At 43.5% G+C, this 19,269-nt stretch overlaps 6 protein-coding genes across 11 annotated transcripts; 4 read left to right on the plus strand and 2 right to left on the minus strand.

Annotated features, from left to right (window-relative positions):
- Positions 1 to 235: 235 nt before the first annotated feature.
- Positions 236 to 6,626, plus strand: LOC143151515 (solute carrier family 41 member 1). 3 transcript variants are annotated; one of them, XM_076320720.1, is made up of 9 exons: positions 236 to 260; positions 1,262 to 1,375; positions 1,538 to 1,816; positions 2,421 to 2,695; positions 3,227 to 3,560; positions 3,676 to 3,970; positions 4,118 to 4,323; positions 4,423 to 4,571; positions 4,679 to 6,626. In XM_076320720.1, the coding sequence occupies exons 3-9, from the start codon at positions 1,540 to 1,542 to the stop codon at positions 4,853 to 4,855; spliced, it is 1,713 nt and encodes a 570-aa protein (XP_076176835.1). In that variant the 5' UTR covers positions 236 to 260; positions 1,262 to 1,375; positions 1,538 to 1,539; the 3' UTR covers positions 4,856 to 6,626. The 3 variants fall into 3 exon arrangements, with proteins under 3 accessions (XP_076176835.1, XP_076176837.1, XP_076176836.1); XM_076320722.1 differs by having other exon boundaries at positions 2,541 to 2,695; positions 4,679 to 6,625; XM_076320721.1 differs by having other exon boundaries at positions 4,423 to 4,618; positions 4,679 to 4,843.
- A 230-nt stretch (positions 6,627 to 6,856) lies between these two features.
- On the plus strand, positions 6,857 to 10,870 carry LOC143151517 (uncharacterized). Of its 3 annotated transcripts, none has more exons than XM_076320727.1 (5): positions 6,857 to 7,167; positions 9,669 to 9,786; positions 9,875 to 9,949; positions 10,026 to 10,193; positions 10,452 to 10,870. In XM_076320727.1, exons 1-5 carry the CDS (start codon positions 7,156 to 7,158, stop codon positions 10,652 to 10,654), a joined length of 576 nt encoding a protein of 191 aa, XP_076176842.1. In that variant the 5' UTR covers positions 6,857 to 7,155; the 3' UTR covers positions 10,655 to 10,870. The 3 variants fall into 3 exon arrangements, with proteins under 3 accessions (XP_076176842.1, XP_076176844.1, XP_076176843.1); XM_076320729.1 differs by lacking the exon at positions 6,857 to 7,167 and adding an exon at positions 7,524 to 7,676; XM_076320728.1 differs by lacking the exon at positions 6,857 to 7,167 and adding an exon at positions 8,463 to 9,504.
- Rtv (QVR superfamily protein rtv) lies at positions 10,762 to 12,163 on the minus strand. The gene is made up of 3 exons (XM_076320730.1): positions 11,948 to 12,163; positions 11,586 to 11,753; positions 10,762 to 11,476 (listed from the first exon to the last, which is right to left on the minus strand). Exons 1-3 carry the CDS (start codon positions 12,021 to 12,023, stop codon positions 11,262 to 11,264), a joined length of 459 nt encoding a protein of 152 aa, XP_076176845.1. The 5' UTR covers positions 12,024 to 12,163; the 3' UTR covers positions 10,762 to 11,261.
- LOC143151519 (uncharacterized) lies at positions 10,955 to 13,537 on the plus strand. The gene is made up of 2 exons (XM_076320731.1): positions 10,955 to 13,430; positions 13,521 to 13,537. The coding sequence occupies exon 1, from the start codon at positions 12,012 to 12,014 to the stop codon at positions 12,393 to 12,395; it is 384 nt and encodes a 127-aa protein (XP_076176846.1). The 5' UTR covers positions 10,955 to 12,011; the 3' UTR covers positions 12,396 to 13,430; positions 13,521 to 13,537.
- Positions 12,281 to 14,307, minus strand: LOC143151520 (uncharacterized). Its single transcript, XM_076320733.1, has 8 exons — positions 14,142 to 14,307; positions 13,685 to 13,788; positions 13,445 to 13,603; positions 13,302 to 13,369; positions 13,040 to 13,225; positions 12,837 to 12,970; positions 12,645 to 12,749; positions 12,281 to 12,557 (listed from the first exon to the last, which is right to left on the minus strand). Exons 1-8 carry the CDS (start codon positions 14,290 to 14,292, stop codon positions 12,376 to 12,378), a joined length of 1,089 nt encoding a protein of 362 aa, XP_076176848.1. The 5' UTR covers positions 14,293 to 14,307; the 3' UTR covers positions 12,281 to 12,375.
- A 466-nt stretch (positions 14,308 to 14,773) lies between these two features.
- On the plus strand, positions 14,774 to 19,244 carry LOC143151514 (protein lin-9 homolog). Of its 2 annotated transcripts, none has more exons than XM_076320718.1 (7): positions 14,774 to 15,042; positions 15,976 to 16,315; positions 16,416 to 16,721; positions 16,799 to 17,216; positions 17,374 to 17,723; positions 17,800 to 18,046; positions 18,123 to 19,244. In XM_076320718.1, exons 1-7 carry the CDS (start codon positions 15,024 to 15,026, stop codon positions 18,312 to 18,314), a joined length of 1,872 nt encoding a protein of 623 aa, XP_076176833.1. In that variant the 5' UTR covers positions 14,774 to 15,023; the 3' UTR covers positions 18,315 to 19,244. The 2 variants fall into 2 exon arrangements, with proteins under 2 accessions (XP_076176833.1, XP_076176834.1); XM_076320719.1 differs by lacking the exon at positions 14,774 to 15,042 and adding an exon at positions 15,228 to 15,608 and having other exon boundaries at positions 18,123 to 19,241.
- Positions 19,245 to 19,269: the final 25 nt, after the last annotated feature.

A 19,269-nucleotide genomic window follows, 5' to 3' on the forward strand; every position in this document is an offset into this window, starting at 1 on the left:
GCTCGCGGCTCGCGTTCTTCGCTTTGCGCGTACGACTTCGCGACACTGGACCGATCATCGATCACGGTGCACCACCTCGAACCGAACGTTCGTACAGGCCCGCCACCTTCCACCCATCGGAAAGATTTTACCGAGAAATCGAGGAAATCGAAGTCGCGCGAGCCAGAAGTGGCAGGGTCGATCGAACATCGAGGAACGATAAACGTTATACCAGGAAACGTCGACACGCTGGCGCAAATTCCTCGATACATCGTTACTACGTAAGTATCTACGTGGCAGGCGAGCCGGTGTACGAGCATCCTCTTTTTCGAAACGACGCTAGAGAAAAAAGGAAAAGAAAAGGGGGGAGGGATAAAAAGGAAGCAACCGGTGACGGACTAATCGCGTCCATTATTGTTTCTCGGTGTGGTATTATTCGTCACGAGCTAACGGGTTACGATTAACGTTTATCGACATCGTTTCTCGGTTTTACAACGATACACCGTAGTTACATACTCCGAAGGACGCGATATTTTATGCATTACGTATGTATACACGTAAACAGAATAGCGATAATTGGACGCGTAACGGAAGCGATTTCGAAGCGTGTTCGAAAAGGTGGATATCTACGTACAATTATGATCGGAGAAATCCGGAAACGCGAATAAACGCATCGTTATCGTTGTTCACCGCGCAAAATTTATGTCGTTGAACAGGTGCGTCGCGTTAATTTTCACCGCTTCCGATTAACGGAAGGAACAAACGAGCGAACGTAATATACAAAACGGAAAAGAATCGACGAAATCTCTCGTTAAATATAGACTTATCGATTTCTCGGAAATTGTTGCCCTCCGAGACGACATTGTCGAGCAAAACCACGTGCCCAGCCGTTTTCAGCTTTCTGCGCGCGTGTAATTCAAGTCCACCGGCACGTGGGATCGGATTATTAGTAATACGAGAACCAAGTTCCTCGTGTCGTTAACGATACTATGCTGATCTCGTGTATAATGTTCCGCGCGCTATCGAAACGTCTAGACCAAGAGCAACGACATTAAAAGAGACACCCGTGGATTCGTTTCGAACAACGAATTGCTACCCCGATCTCTTACGTCTAGTTGGCAAGATTCAACGAACGGTGTAAAGATCGATAAGCCGCTCGCGATAAAAGAATCGATCTTCAACGGAAGTCCAAAACGATACGGTGTACCATTGTTTCGGGATCTAGATCACCAATAACAATTTCTGCCGATAATTTGATTTTCCGTTTGATACGTTTCACCAGATCAAGGCTGACCGAAATAGGCAGATCCGACGTGAAATTATCACAAGTCGATCCCGGGCTCTGCCAATTGCGACGGGGATATCACCACGAGACAGTACGCCAGCACCGAATCCGGTACGTGAGACGAAAGAATTCTTGTTCCCCCGTAGCTAAGTAACTAAACGCTGACCTTCGATGATACGATGAATTCTCTCTCTCTCTCTCTCTCTCTCTCGTTCTCGCGGGACGAGAAACCGAAAAGAACGCGTCTGTACGAATCGTCGAACAAAATTGCAGGTATGGTCGCTTTTCCGGACTCGTCGACTGAACCGACGCTGTTGAACGTAACCGATATAAAGTTAAACAACTGCGCCGGTCACAATGAGCAGTTAGCGAACGCGCCTAACGACACGAGAGTTAAAGATCACGCGTTCACCATATCGCGGTTGGACATGTGGAACGGGAAGGATAACTATGCGCTGGATTTCGACTGTACGGAGAAGGAGATCGGCGGCGAGAAGCTGAACGCGTCCCCGGGGTTTAAAGCGGAACCGGACGTTGTGAAAAAAGTGGCAGGTGAGCGGAATGCGCACTGCGCGAGGTATCGCCGCTACGGGGTCGCGAATCCACCTACAGCCTCGACGATCGTCTCTTCGCTACTGTTCGCGTCGACATTGAAATTGGACGTACGCCGTTCCGAGGTCACCAGCCGTACACGCCTTTTTCAGAGATTTACCCTTCTCACGAGAATCGAGCGCGAAACGGTGGTAGGTTGTTTCGTTTATTGCTACGAAAATGGTAACGCAAAAGCTTCTTTGTTCCATCGCGATCGAGGTCCCCGGTTAAACGGGCAATAAATATTTATTCGGTTCGCACCAACTGCGAACGGTTCGATGGATCGATGGAAATTCACCGTTTAATTCCAGTTAATTAATATTGCCGCGTATCGATAAAGCGTCCGCTATCGCCGAGAAAACTAGTCGCGCGACCCGCGGTAGAGCGCAACAACAACAATCGGTATAGCGCAATAACCTTGTTCGTCAGCTCCTCCGAGCGAAGAAACGAATCCGCGCGAATCGTCGAGCAGCGGACGCGTTGTTTGCGCGACTTTTATGCTAATCAACAATTGTCTTCGAAACGAGCGTACTGTGCGATGTGAGATGTATTGGTTTCTCGATAGCGGGTTTAAAAATCCCTAACGGAGAAAAGAACAAAGCGAGCATGTCGTTTCCCGATCTCGGTGGTGGATCGTTTTCCAGTGGAAGTTCCCTACTGACGATCGCTTCCGTCGCAAATTCAGATCCCGATCCTGATTTTCGACATAACCCGGACGGCTTCGGGAACAACGGCCACGATGGCGAGAGATGGTATCATACCACCGTCCAAGTCGCTGTCCCGTTCTTCATCGCCGGGATAGGCACCATCGGAGCGGGTCTGGTTCTTGCGATGGTCAAGGTAAGTGATCACCGACGCGAAACAACGCTCTCCGGTTGGGTCGGATCGTTACGTATCACCGATATACCGATTACCTTAAAAATCGAAATTTCAAGCCCCGATCGTAAATCAAGTATTTTACACCTTGGAACGTTCCGCTCTCTTATCGAACGGGCACTTTACTCTTATTGTCTGAAGATAATACTAAACACGCGGCAGCGCGTCTTTTCTTATTTATCGCGTTTGTGTATTTTAGTATATTTTTATCGTCGTAGAAATGACGTTACGCCACGGTCCCGGACCAACACCGTCACAATCTCAAGAATCTTTTACATAAATACCCTCCCCTGTGCCGTCGGTACAAACATTCGCGAGCCAAGATTTTATCGGCTTTCCACTAATGTGGAAATTCTTGGAACGTAATTTACATTCCCGGTCGCATTCCGTTCGTAAGAATAGCCACCCGCGCGAGGAATCGCTAACCCAGCCCGTTTTCTCCCCGCGAGCTCTCACCCTCGCCCGTTTAATTAAAACCGTCGTGCTCTGTTTTAGGACTGGACGGTGTTTCAGGCGGTTTCTCAATTATTCATTCTGGTGCCCTCTTTGTTAGGATTGAAAGGCAATCTCGACATGTGCTTGGCTTCCCGTTTGTGCACGCAAGTGAATCTAGGAAATATGCACGGGTTTCGAGAAATGATGAAAATGATTATCGGTAACATTGCCCTGGTACAGATACAAGCGATCGTCGCGGCTGTTTTGGTATCGATATTCGCAGTTGTGGTCGACGCCATAGCGAAAGGCTCCGAATATAATTTCAAGTGGGAACACTGTCTGCTACTAGCCACGTCCAGCATATCCACCGCCACCAGTTCTTGCTTCATCCTAGGTAAATTATCCACGAAAAGTCGCTTCGTCCTCGATACGAGTCGATTTCTATCCTTCGATTATCGTTCCAACGCGAGTTCGTTTACTCCCGTTTCAAGAGTTCTTCTTTCCGACAGACTTCGTAATGATCGCCGTGATCATGGTGTCGTATCGATGCAGAATGAACCCTGACAATTTGGCGACACCTCTGGCAGCGTCCGTCGGGGACGTTGTATCGCTTACCGTTCTCTCGGCGATCGCGTCCAGGTTGTTCGACAAAATAGAAACGCAGTTATGGATTTTGTACGTCATACTTGGCTGTTACTTCCTGATATTACCAGTTTGGATCTACGTTGTCCTGAAGAACAAATACACCAGAAACGTATTAACGTCCGGATGGGTTCCCGTTCTGTCCGCTCTATTTATTAGCGGGTTAGTGTGTACGATCAACCGTTTACATATGTAAACCGCCTAAAATATTTAAATATAATTGTATTTCGACGATTCGTGCGATCGAAGAGGCAAATTCTACGGAGCATCTATCGTCTATCGTAACATCTTGCTTGCACTTTGATTTAGATTCGGCGGTTTAATTCTCGATCGTGTCGTTGACTGCTTCAATGGATTCGTGATCTTTCAACCTATCATAAACGGAATTGGTGGTAATTTAGTCTCTGTACAAGCATCTCGGATCTCAACTACGTTACATCAGACATCGATTATGGGAATTTTACCGTCGTCTTCGAAAATGTGGGTTACCCCGTGGTCGGCGCTCTTTAAAGGCAGTAAGTGCCGCGTGTATGACGTAAGAATAACTAATGCCGCTACATATTTTTCTCGCTTACACTTCGATTGCCTAACGATGTTTCGCTTTCGTTCTCTAGCACCGTACTCCAAAACTGCCAGAATACTCATTTCCATGGCGATAGTAGGCGAACTGGTCTTCATTTTTCTCGCCGATTACTTCAAACAAGGAAAATCCACCTTGCACGGGTACTTTGTCGTCTCTTATCTCGTGATGGCCGTATTACAGGTGAGAACAACGCAAACCGATTCGAGCTCCTGCGGAAAAAGTGAAAGGTTCGAACCACATCGGGAAAGAAAATAAAGAAACAAAAATAAACGATTTATCTTTTGTAGGTCATGTTGCTGCTTTACGTGGCGCACATAATTATTCACGCAATGTGGCGGTACAAAATTGACCCGGATAATTCAGCCATTCCGTATTTGACGGCTTTGGGCGACCTCACAGGAACCATGTTCTTGGCGCTGGCGTTCTGGTTCCTAGAGAGCATACATCAAGAATATGGCCAGTAATTCCCGGAAAGCCGTGCAACCGCTGTCGCGCGAACGCAACGTCAAAATAATCCCCGATCTATCCTACGTAAATTTCGAAGGCGTTAAATCTCGCCCAAAAAGAGACGCCTCGAACGAAACCGCCAACGACCACGAAGATCGACCAACAGAGCGAGTAATTTCGTAGAACCGAGCACAATCTATAATATCTTTACTTGATCCGAAGCGGACGAAAGATCGAGATTGTTTTTTTCACCCTTTGAAAGAACCTCTATCGCAATCGTTCAAGAATACGATGTGCGTCGGTATTCTTGAAATACGTATACCGGTAACGAGAACGACGTATAGAAGCGATAATCCCGAAATAATTAGATTCAATCCAGATAGTGGACGGTACTCCGTTGTGATATAATTTCTCATAATCTTTTAGTTGACTACATACAAACGCGAGATGTATACATTTTTATAATATTCTAATTCAACGCAATTGCTTGTGGAACGACAGAGTTTTAAATGTAATTATATTGCGCATCCGTCTACGTTGCACCGGCAGGAGACCCGGTTAAAAGTACCACGACGCTGGCAAGTACTTGAACTCGTGCAATCGGACGTCTATTTTTTAACAGCGAGATTATAGCTAGAATTTTCAACGCGCCGTAGAAACAACCCTATTCTATAGTCGTAGCTCCGATCAACAACGGAACGTTTTATTACTCTAAGAAGTTCAGATCGATTTCGTACGGCGATAGATTTACAAAATAATAGACTGCCAGAATTGCGTACGCCGCTAATGTTTGGAAATATTAGAAATTCTGTACATTACGCGTTGCGGCAACCTCTAGAGAATCGTTTGTAATAATGTACCGGCGTAAGTTACAGACATAATTTAAGAAAAGTAGACGTTCTTAAAATAAACGACGATGAATTTCGCTCCACGAATAACATTATAACGTGTAAATAATAGTAAATTATTTTGTATAGCGTTCTGTGATTTACAACGATACCTCTTATCGCAAAGATTTACAAAATGTTACGTATATAGAATAAAACTGCGCAACTTTCAAATTATGTCTTACGTTAACTGTCAAAGTGCTAGGTATTAAATTATTGAACGTCGCGTTGCCTTGAAGTATTGATTACGAAACAAAGCAACTAATTCTAAAGTAATTACAGGCGTGTTTGTTCGTGATAATCGACTGGCATTTTTTAAATATCCGCAACTCGTCCCGGAACACTTTGTAAAATTTTATCGAGTGTTTTCGACGCAACTTCCAAACAATTTGCCTGAAATATTCTTTTTCGCAAAAACCGAAATACAATACACCACAAAACGGAAAATTAATCCGGCCAATTTGACAGAATTCACCAATTTTTTTACACACAACCCGTTGACGTACAATGTTCAAAGTTTCGCTTCAAGTATCGAAGAAACGTCGACTTTTGTCGCACAGTGCGCAGAGAATGAAAAAGTTTGAAACCGATCGGGCGAAGGAACGTACACGTCGCTTAGGTTATGTCGTTCGCGCATACATTTTAAATCGATCACGCCAACGAACTAATTGAAAGCAGGGATATCGAATAGCAACGATTACGTTACAATTGTACAAATAAAAAGATACACGGTTTCAGAGTTACGTATACACCGGTGCATTGTATACATTATCCACGTTGCACCGCCATTGCCTCACTAACGTAACATGCGCAGAGATTCGATATCTTTGGATTTAGGCCCTACTTCGCTTCTTTTCTAGATACTTCTAGTTACAATCGGTCCGAACACTTTATCAAATAATTTCGTTCCGACGAACAACCTTAAAGTAATTATTTAAAAGGAGAACGCGCAGAAACGAATTATCGCGTACGCGGATGAAAAGAAAATCTTTTACCCTTGCGACGATTTCGTAACAGGAGCAAAACGAACCTGTACATCCCGCGTATCCCGTCGTAGATTCGAGCGCCATCGTTGACGATTCGCGGGCGCGGTAACTTCAAAGTCGTGTAAAATCTAGTTGCATCGCGTTCACCGAAATGAAAGTTCTGCCGTGTCCCCGTGCAAGTCGTTACGAACCTTCGTAACGTGGTATCTACAGGTGGGGTACGTAACAAGAAGGGGGATGTTGGAACCCACGCGCGACATTCTCCCGAGACATTTAAACTGGAACAGTTCCTGGTCGGGTCCAGGAGACGCTACACGCGTGTTCCTTTAAGAATCCGCACCGCCGGAAGTTGGTTTTAACACGATTGTGCACCAGTGTCGGAACAACGTATACAAACCGAACAACGGTGGTCGAAGCCTCGCGAAAGCAAACGGTGAACCTTCGATGTTAACAATGGTGGGTGACGGGACAATTATCGATAATTATTTACCGAAATGCATACATCTTTTAACGAGTGCGCGTAGACGCGCGAGAAGTAGATCGTCGAGAGTGAAAATAAATGAAAATACACTAGCGGTTGAGTGTACGTGTTTCCTTTCGTACGGCAAAGCGAAGCCTGCGTGTTTACATCGTATATCAATTTACGCGTGTACGTATATACATAAGTGTACAGTTCGTAGAATATTTAATCGATCGCGATCCTTGACTGGGTTAATAGGTACAAACGTTACTCGTTGACGTAATTGAACGCCGACAATCTTTCCGTAGCTGACATAACGTCGACTCACCGTATGCATAAAATAAATTTTCTCGATCGTTGTTGATGTCAATTTCCCTCGCGCGTCTCGATAACGTTCGAATTTACTCGGGCGCAATAGTCGGCGCTTTCGAATAACCAACGAAATTGTCTGCCGCCCGCAACGGATACTCGAATCTGTCGAAAATACGACGATTACTCCTGCCAAGTAGGTACAAGTAGGTCCGTCGATTCGCTAAAACTTCTCGTTCCATCGCGTTACGCTCTTCGATACGATCGATGGACCGTGTTGCGAGTAAACGCTGAGAAACGTTTCCAGAACGCTTGTAAATTTCTAGATCGAGCATTCTTTGCCGAAACAGTGTCCGCTTCGAAGTCGAAAGGTTTCACGTTGGCGTTGAAAAAACTGTTGCATCGCATTGTCGGTATTGCATTTTGTTTCGCTAGCTCACAATAGAGGCATAATTCGTAAGAGCCACCTCTACTCGCGAGTGAAGGTGAGCGGAAAGGAAGGCGAAAGGGTGGTTTGACACGCACCGGCGAACACACGAATGTCTTTAGCCGTTACCATCGCAGATACGATAACGCTCTGTCAAGCACAAGTGCGCTCTTTCTATGTGAGGGTAATGAAAATGTACGATCCGGTTTCAATCGCGATATCGTTGCGTATTAGATCAGCATAGACCGGGAAAACGTATTATACGTACACACGATACGTTCCTCGATCGCTATTTTACTTACCGAACTGGACGGTCGGTAGCTGGTAGCATTCCACGGGAATAGATACGTATTACGAGTCGACATAGTTTTCAAGGTACCATTCGACGCTTCGCTCGTCGATGTAGTCGCGAAACAACGATTATTCTATTGTTGCGCAAGGTGTTTGTCCGGTTTTAGCGGATAAACCTCGATAGCGCTGGGTACGCGTCTAACGCGCAAAATAGGTAAAAAGAGTCGATGGAAAGATTCGGCAACGTGGATCGGTCGAGGAAAATGTAGTTATCGGAGGGAAAGGGCGCGTCGGGGTTTCCGGGGTCGGAAAGTTAGCAAAATGATTCACTTTTGGCCGGGGAAATTGTTCATCGAACGCGAGTTGAAATCTTTTCGCGCATCCACGCGCTCCGTTGAAATTGAAAATATCCCGCGGAATAATTTCGGCACAGCGGGCAACATTGTTCGTGGGAATTGGTCAAAGGTATTCGGATCCGATGGAGGGAGACCGGCGTTTCACCTAAAATATGAACAGCATTTGAACGTTTACTTTCTACGAACGTTCGCGTTTTACTGTACAACGGAGTGACGAAATGCACGAATAGATATCTATGTAATCCCTGGTAAGACGCGCCGCTGCGAGTCATGTACGAGCGAACCAATTCACAGTCATCTATTGCGTACATCTGCGCATACATGGATAGGTAGGTGCATGCATACGTGGATACGTATTTAGACGGTATCGCACGGGATCGAGGATATCGCTTCCACGTTCGGTTTCAGTTTCGCTTTTAAATTCGCGCAACGCGCGAAGCGTCCGTGTCCGTGAGGGATAATTGTTTGTTTCGGTGGGCCTCGAGTTCGCGCGATACACGGTTCGGTAACACCCGGTCCGCGTGTCTAACGGTTTGCCCAACACTGCCCGATGATGTGTATCGCAACGACGATGATGCACGACTCGAGGCTGCGAACGAATCGCTATCGCGGCGACTCGAGCCCGCGCGTTTATCTTCGCAGACATCTGTGACGAAACACCTTCGAGTCTGACAACAGCGGGCGCGATTATCCTTTACGACTGGCAGATTCACCGTTCGCTCGCGATTAATCGTCGCATTCCGAGGAGCGCGAACACGTTCTCGGTGTCGGTCTTTGCCAGACCTTTCAACGAAAACGGTGCGGGGTTCGTTCCATCGGTCGTTCGTCCGCAGGACCAGCCAATCGCGTAATAGTTTGCCGGGTCATCGGACTCGTCGGAGCGTAGACATTTTATCGTCCCGCGTTCACCTTGACCCGGTTCTACGCGTCTACGCGTTCTATATCGCTCGGTGAGTTTATTCGGTTCTTACGGTAAACGGTAAGACGATCTCGAAAAGTGTCGCGTACATTGCGCGCGGTAGATGGAAATATTTCGATACTCGGCCCGACGAAGAGGTTGCACCGAGAAACGATCCTCGGTAAGCGGTTCAACATTCGAGGTTTTTAATTGCAGATGAAAGCGGTGGTTTTCCTAGTTGCGATAGCGGCAACTAGAGCTTTGCCCCTCTCGAAGGTGCACGTGAAATTTATTTCCCCTCCGCACATTTACGAGCACGGTATTACGACAGACGGTTAGTCCATAAACGTAATTACAGTAGATTGCGCATCGTTTTCAAAATCTTGCATCATCCAATTGTAAAATTGATTCTTATCGCACAGGAGATCGAACGATCGACCAGAGATCCTACGTCTCCATAGGAAGAAGAAGCGCAACGGGAAATTCGAGGCAGTTTGGTAGAATACTTCGATTCCGATAAACGAGAACGCGAGAACGTGGTATCGAAACTGTTACGAATTGTATTTTTTCCAGGGCAACGTCTAGGCTCGACGAACAATAATATACCCGTATACATTAAACCGGAAAACGCGGAATCCCTGTGGCCAGTAGGCGTTTTCCTTCCGCCGGTAGATATCAACGACCTAGGGTACAGCTCGCACGAATCGAGGCACACGACACCCGATTTTTCGGACGGACTCGGTGAGAAGCGACCACAACCGATAACCGCTCTTTTCCAAAAAACGATACGATGATACTCTAAAACGATCGTTGATCGTTGATCGTTCACGTTCACGCGTAGCCAGCGAGATCGTACGTAACGTTTTCGTTACTCTCGTACCGAACTCGTCTCCGAAACGGTGGCCACGTTTTATACGCGACCCCCTCCCGTTGCACCCATCGTACCGAACACGATTTTCCGAAACGAGATCTCACTTCGGCGTCTCCGTCGTGTTTCAGAGTATCAGGACCCGTATCTATTGACCGGCGATAAAGCGATGTTAGCGGTGAAATATCTTTACGGGCAAGGTGAGCTATTTTACGACGATATCCCGCACGAAAGGGCGCTTCTGAGAAACCAAGAGGAGAGAAGACAGAACGGTCTACACGATCACATACTGAAGAGTTTGAGGCCCAGTTCTCCGTTCTATAGGAAACCTTGACCAATTAACCATTTACCCAACGAACGTCGCATCTTGCTCAAGAAGAAAAAAGATAGCATCGACTCTCTCTCTTCTCGTTAAGATGGGAAAGTAAAAAATTTACAAAGTTGCGTTACATTCTTTTTATTGGACTTTGAATCGAATTGTACGCGTTTAACGCAATTGTGCTTGTACTTGGAAGTTCTGAAAACGATTAAAAGATACGTACATCCTTTTTATCGCATGTGCTCCGTTCGATGATACATTGAAGAGTCAGCCGGTCGAACGATTACCCGGTAAATACGATAAATATCTTGTTCGTTTCGAGGAGAAATTGAATCGGCACTGCGTTCGTTCGACGCGTCAGGGTTCGCGCGAAACGCGGACGAAACGGATGCGCATTACCGTACCGCGGTACGGTACGATGCACGTAAGTGGCGTTCTCGTTCGTGGACAGTCCGCTTTGAACACCTTCGCGAGCGTGATTCACGCAAATTGAAACGTACCCTGTCGGTAAAACATCGTTTCACCGCGATTCGTTGCGTAAAACGCGTGCTCGTTGGTGTCACTGTTCGATCGAATCCTCGCGTCGCGTACAGAGAGAAGGAACTTTTTCTACAAGAATGTTCTAGCATTCGTGAACGAAGCATCGAAGCAAAACGAAAATCGTGGTAAAAATCAATCCTTTGGAAACGTTCCTCGGTGTCGTGGTTCCGTTGCACAGATCCCCGAAACAAAGACACATGTAGACTTTTTTGTAATTCCACACCGTGTAGGCGCATCTCTCCTCGCCGTCGTCGGGCCCCCGTTGGAAGCAAAGCCTTTGCGTAGCGGTACCGTATTCTGTGCAAAAGTAGAGAAATTCGAATGATCGATGCGCGACGCGCGACGCGCGACGCGCGATCCTCGTTTTTCCTTGCTCTCACCTACGTACAATTAACCGTGTTCTTACCGTTGTTTATACCCTGCCTTTCGATTATTTTGCCGCACCATCCGGACGCGCATGGGACAGCGTCCACGCCTTTCTCCATTTCGATCTCCGTCGAATTCATAGCGAACGGATCCTTGCACGATCCTAAATCTCCCCTCGATCTACAATTCACGCATCTCCGAAGTAGCCCTGGAACCGAGCAACCACGTGAATCTCCAGTTCGGCGAAAGGTGTATTTCGGTGTCCTAATAGGCGTCGCGCGATCGAACGGAAGAAAAAGGGAACGGTTCGCGGTAAGGATGCGCTGTCCGGTATGCGGTGAAAGTGTGACATTGCCCGCACAGTGTGCGCGCACGTAGCTAGATGCGATCCGTACTACTCACCGGTTGCTCTCTGAAGTAGAACCAGGGAAAGAATCGCGAGGACCGCGGGAACGTTTGCCCTGAGATGCCCACTCATGTTTGCCGCGAGTCCGTTTTTCGGCTCCGTTGTACTCACGATCGGTCCCCTCACTCGTCGACGGGCTCGAACGCGGCGCAGAAACAGGAACGATCGAACGCGGCCATTTTGGAACTAAACTATGACTACGAGAAGCGGACACGACGCCGTGCAGTTGTCCCTCCCAGACCCTCCTTTCACTCGGCTACCTTTAAGGTCGCCGGAGCGTGCTCGAGGAGATCTCGAACGGAGGAAATCGTCGCAAAAGGAGAGACTCGGTCGGTAAAGGAGTACGAACGTATCGATAAGAACAAACCGATGGACCAAGCCACCGTGCGTTATTTATTGTACGCGTGTACAGTCGTTTCTCGACTCATCGCTGCCGATCGATAAAAAACGGTATTTCCTCTTCGCTTCCTTCTGCTTGTTGCTCGGCAGCCGAAACGACCGCGCGAAATTTGTCCCTCCGTCTGTACGCGCGGATCACTCCGCTACAGTAGCAAAGAGAGCACAGCAGGAATATAAATCCCAGGTATCCCAAGTGACGGAAGAATTCTGTGCAGCGGAAAGAAAGATGCGAGTACGCGCGATTCGTTCTCGTAAATGCTCCCGTAAATCTTAACAGTTTCGGATAAATCCTACCTTGCGTCAATAGTCTGGCTTTCGGAACAACGATTATTTTTAATTGCATCGCGTTAACGTTGTCGACGGTGCAGCTATAGTTCCCTTCCTCGTTAACGGAAACGTCTGCCGACACCGCGTGTACGTAAACGGAAAAATATACGAAAGGTTGCAACGTAACGGGTACATCGATCGATCCACTCGAGACGCTACCTGTCAGATAAAGAGTCCCGAAGGCGTCCACTATCGCGCGAACCTCCGTATCCAATTTGCGAAAAGATCCGCGGACACCTTTTTCCAACGTAATCGAATCCTTCTTCCACGACACTTGCGTATCCAGACTCGACCTGAAACGTACGGTCGCGTTAGAACGCGAACAAGTTTCCGAGTTTAAGAATGAAATTGTGAAATTATACTCCGGGCAAACGACAGTGAGGTAAGCGCCTTCCGCGAGCACCAGTCGTTTCGCGTATCTGAACTTTCGAGTCCGCTTCTTCTTCTTTTCGTGCACACATTTCTTGCACGGTTCCTTCAGAATGAAATCTGGCAAGTACCGTACCGCGACACTGACACCGGGAAACTCTTTCTCGAGCAAAATAGATCTCGAAGCATCGTTCGTGCGGCGTTACACGTTTGCGTACGCATCGTTTCTAGTCAATTCTTAATAAATTTACTCACTTGCAGGGTAACGACGGAGTCCTTCGGAAGAACTTGACCATCGACGAGTCGCTCCGATTCGCAATCGTCTGTAGCGACGATAACGATCGCTTGTATCCGTGCGGATCCGTTCAACGGAAAATAGATCGCGTAAGAATCCTTACCGTATTTATAAATCGTTTCAATCGACACTTTCCTACGCTCGATTTGTAGCCTCGTTTACCTATACAATGTTCACAGGGGCCCCAAGGTCCCCATTCAGAAATTACGTGCAGAGTTACTCCAACATCTCGGATTTCGATCAACTCCGACATCTGAGAGACCTGATGCGAACCAGCTCCGATGAATAAACACATTTCCAAAATGTCTGCGAACGGAAATAAATAAAATCGATTCGATCTTACGGCGAATCGTGCGGTGATCGGTGCCAGATAGAGTTCACGATATTTCTCCCACTCGGTTGTATTCCCTTGTTCCGAGTGTACGACGCTGTGCTCCTTGAAAATCGCTGTTAGAAAATACGCTCGTTCGAACAATCTGCGCACACGTGTTTCTACACGCTACAACGATGCCGAAGAAAGAATCGAACTTGGATACCGACCATTCGTTACCGACTTTTAATCGTTAGTTCGCGAATGGGAAATCGACTCTAGCATAGAACCTTGCATACTCGTCCGAGTATACTGCGCGCACGCGCCCGCCTATTCACTGATATCTAGTTTTCTCGAGGGCCGTTGAACGGTAGTAAAAAGACGAATAACCGAGATTTCGGTTCGCGAAACTTCCCACACCGATCGAACCAATTCTTTCTTTGGTTCGACCGTAACACCGTTCGGAGTGTAAATTCACTGAAAGAATTACGTTCGATTCTGTAGTTGAATTTGTTTTCCATCTCCTGCCCTTCCTCGCCGTGGCACAAATAAATGCCAGCGTCCGTGATCTCAAGGTTCTTAATTATCAAGGAGAGTTGGGGTGTCGTGTAGACCCGATTGTACGACACGTTATTGTCCATCTCCAGTTCTACCACTTTTTCGGGATGCTCTCTGTACCGATCTTGGTAATACCAAACTTTTGTCTGTCTCTCTTCTTTGTCGTTACTGTCCCGTAAGTACAAACGCAACGCGATGTAAAACCTGTTCGATTTTTATCGATAAATTAGTATTTTATACCAAAAACGACATTCCATTGCAACGATTGTACCGGTCTCGGCACTGATCAGTAAATACTCGTCGTTCTCCTCGGACGTTATTAGTCTTTCTTTATCCCTGCAATATTTAATAGGCGCTACGGATTTATCGAACGAAACGATATTATTCGCTCCGACTAATAACGAAATCGTTAATAACCAAAAACAATTCGTTCTTAACATGTTGAACGCAGTACACGTTTGTTGATCTTGAACTACTATGTTCGTAGCGAATCTAATATCGTGCCGATCGATCTACGTACCTATACGCGTGCATATGGAAACGGGTAGGTTCATTTTTTCAAATTGATGTGTCATCGAATCTCGCACGCTGCATCGTTTGTTTCTTTTTCGTAATATTTTTCTATAACGTGTCGCCTGCAGCTTTAACGCTTTGAATACTTTTAAAAATTCCATCGAGAACGTTTCACTATTCAAAAGTAATTTCTAGCCAATCGTAGTGTCGGGAACGGCGGAAAAGGACCACTAGCGAAATTCACCGCGAAGCGGGCGAACTCGACGGAAATACATACCCATGATGCATCATTGATAGCAACATGGCGGAGATGATTGAAAGTGAGTAAAAGTTAACTTATTCTTGATAAAATTAATCTAACAAAGATTAATTAAATAGAAAAAGTAGTTATACGGGGAAAATAAATGTTTCAAAATCTACAATGTCGACGCGTAAAATCTTTCCGGAAAATCTTAACGGGCTTGCAGTTAGTGTTTTAATTGCGCTCGGTAAGGTCTGGTTTAAAATTTCAAAAATGACCAATACACAATTCAAGCGGGACGGCGAAGATCTTCGTCGTTTCAATTTTCACTTACCGTGCAATATTTTTGAGACGTATGCTAGTCGTAACCTTTCACAATCCTTGTATCGTCGATAGTTCTGTGATTTTAACTTTTCCCCCGATACAATAAGTATGCGTACTGTTTACGGAATTACGATAAGTTTGGTTATGTCAGTACCTAACAGCAGAACAATCGAGTTCTTGTTTCTTCTTGGAGCATCGATTCAAATCAATTTTTATGCGACGCGATCGCTAGCGAAGAGTGTTAAATAAATTCTGTGCCTATAAATAAACGACTATACCTGACATTATCGATAATTGTATACATTGATTTTTTCTTTATAGGTAATGTATCTCCAACAGATTATAGTACATAATATTATGAAGCAGAATTTCAAAACATTTTTCACAAAGAACAATGTAAATTTATTCAAAAAAATATTTTCTCGATGATATTTAATTAATTTCTCTTGCATTTAGAGAGTTGTTAAGTGCAAATTATTCAAACGCAAAGACTTTTCTTCAGAGCTTGATCGAAGGAAACTCGATTTTCCCTTTTAGTATGTTGATAATTCCATCGATTTAGGTGAATCCGTTTAAAGTGTGATCGAATGGAACGCGATCTAAAACAAATACGATACGATAATGTAACGTTGCGTTGTTAATTGAATGCATTACCTTTTTTATTACTTCGACAATTCCCTTGATTTAGGTGAATCTGCTGAAACGCTATTATCTATCAAAAATGGAGGCTATCCGTCGATCGACGAAATCAAAAGAGAAATAATCGACGATGATACGATGGATATGGACGATCAACAAATTTCGAATAACTCGACGGACTCGCACATGGATACGGAAGAATCCGATCCAATTCCTGAACTGGGTCCTGCGGCTTTAGGGCTTCAAAGAGTAGGTGCTCAACCTCCGCCGAAACCAAATCCTCCTACTCAACCGGTTCAAGTTTTAAACCGTAGAGGAATGCCGGCGAGAATAAGAAAGAAAAATAAATTATTTTACGACGATATATTAGTTAACCATCCGCACCACAGGTGAGTCTAACGCGTTGCGTGTATCTCGATTAACTTAATACACGTGTTAAAATTAATTAAAATTTTCGTTTATATATTGTTTCGAATTTATACTTTTCAGAATCAAAAAAGATCCATCTCATCCAGATGCCAAGCAATCTCCTAAGAAAGTACCTAGGCCGTCTCCAGCAAAAAAGCAAAATAGAATAACCAACGAGCCACGAAAAAATAATAATATGTTAACTCAATCGTTAACACCTGCAATGACACCGATTAAACAAGAAAAAGAGCCCGATAAACCGTTGCAACCTTCGTCTCCAGACCGTAAAATTGGACAAAAAATTGGTATGAGATTAAGAAATTTATTGAAGTTACCAAAAGCACACAAATGGGTTTGTTACGAGTGGTTTTATAGTAACATTGATAAGTATGTACGAAAATTATAAATATGTATATTTCCGAATTTTAATACGATATAATTAAAAATATGATTATTTTACACAGAACACTTTTCGAAGGCGATAATGACTTTATGATATGTTTGAAAGAATCATTTCCACAATTAAAAACTCGGAAATTAACTCGTGTCGAATGGTGCAAGATAAGACGAATGATGGGTAAACCACGAAGATGTTCTCAATCGTTTTTCGAAGAAGAAAGACGAGAGTTGGAAAGGAAAAGACAAAAGATTCGAATGCTACAGCAAAGAAAAGCTGCGGATATTAATAGTTTCAAAGATTTACCGCCAGAAATACCGTTGCAATTGGTAATAGGTACCAAAGTTACAGCAAGACTGAGAAAACCGCAAGACGGATTATTCACTGGAAGTATCGATGCAGTGGATACTAGTAATAATACTTATAGAATTACATTTGAACGTGCTGGACTCGGAACGCACAGTGTCCCGGATTATGAAGTACTGGTATGTGTTCCTAAACTTGTAATAAAAATAGTTGACTACGGATAACATTATTATTATTATTATTATTATTATTATTATTATTATTATTATTATTATTATTATTATTATTATTATTATTATTATTAGTATTAGTATTATTAGTATATATATTTTGCAGTCAAATGAGCCACCAGAAACAATAAGCGTTGCCTCGTTTGCTCAAAAGTTTCGACCAAGGCATGTGCAATACGTACCATCTCCGCCATATGCGATGAAATTGATGTCTCCGCGTCTAAACAGTGATCCTTTAATATCTAATGCATCTGTATCTTTGCCAAAGAAATCTCATATTGGTGGAACGATGAATGGTTATCCTTTAAAATTACTTGAATTTATGGTAAAAGTAAATAAAATATTAGCTGCTAAAAAAATTAAAATTAAAAAATTAAAAGAGATGAATAGCGAAGCAGAAAAAAGACGATCTTTTGGGGAACCACTTCCACCAGATTTTGAAAGAAGATACGCAGGGTACTTGACTACTAGATCGATAGTTTATGTTATGCATATAGCTTTCTTTTCTTATACATATTTATTTTGATTATAGAATTGTGGTTGAATTGGAAAAGATGAATACTGCTCTTCAAGACTTCCTCAACGACGTTCAAGAATTATGTCAAGAAATGGCTCCCGAACCTAGCGTGGCTGCTATGCTTGCTCCATCTCACCTTCGTGAAAAATGTAGGCAGGAAGCTGCGGATATGGTTGCTAGAAATAATATTGTCAATGACAAGGAACCTGGAAAAATGACTCAATTGGTGACAGACTTAACAGCTCTTATGCTTCAAGTGAAGGTAATATTAACCAATAGTTTAATACAACCATTAGTTTTTTGACACCACTGTTTATGCATTTTCTCTCTTGTTCTAGAGTTTGTCCGATTCAGACCGAAATGCTTACGAGTTGAAAGTATTACAAGGTACTATGGAACAAATACGTTCAAAATTGAGTCCACAGAATCAACAAGTTTTTCAAAATTGTGTTGAAATACACATGCAACATATACAATTAGGTCTTGGACAAAGAGGTGCTTTAACACCATTTATGGCTCAGAGGGCTTAGCAAATGTAAAAGTAATTTTCACAATACTTTTAACAGATGTACATTACTAAAACACATATAGAACATAACACTATAATACTATTTTGTAAGAAAATTCAACTTTATTTTATTATCTTTTTGTATAGGGCATATCATTATTAAAGAGTATCAATATTATTAGGATGCAAATGTGTATTACACTACTTCTGTACATACAATATTTCTAAAACAGTTTTTCCAAGCTGCATTCTATAAATGCTTTTTAAAATAATGTGCTGTGCTGTGCTGTTATTTGCATTAAACGTTTAAAAATGTTCATGTTTAAGAGGTTTACATCTCAACTTTGCAATTTAAACACAACACGAAGTTATCTATAAATTACTAAACAAAGTTAAATTACTAAACTGCTGTAAATAGAGTATGCATGTTCTACAGTGGCAGCTTTCAGAAACTTCGCATAAAAAATGATGGACTTTAAATTATGATATTTTTATTTTGTAAAATATAATTTGCTTTTTTTTTTCTATGTTTATAAATAATTGAAAAAATTAATATATGATTAATATATTAGTATCATTATGAATAATTTCCCATAGTTTTGTACATTAGATATACGCACCAACATTGCAAAACAACGTGTAAATACACTAGGAGTGATAAAAAATACACAGTTCTTTTTAAATTAATTTTATTCACAATAATCAAGTACTTTTCATCCATATTAACTGCTTCGAGTTAGGAATTCGTAAACATAGATATTTAGCAGAATATACGAGTTTATTTAAAACTTGTGAATGAAGTTTTAATGTCTTTGCTATTCTACGCAGAATAACTAGTTACCAAATTTTCAATTTTAGGAAAACATTTATAGAATTTTACATTAATGCGATTAACCTATTTCAACTATTGTTACACTAATTTTTCACACAATGATCACATTTTTAATACATTGTAAACTTATTCCGATTATACAAGT

This window comes from Ptiloglossa arizonensis, chromosome 9, assembly GCF_051014685.1.
Source record: "Ptiloglossa arizonensis isolate GNS036 chromosome 9, iyPtiAriz1_principal, whole genome shotgun sequence".
NCBI classification, from domain to species: domain Eukaryota; kingdom Metazoa; phylum Arthropoda; class Insecta; order Hymenoptera; family Colletidae; genus Ptiloglossa; species Ptiloglossa arizonensis.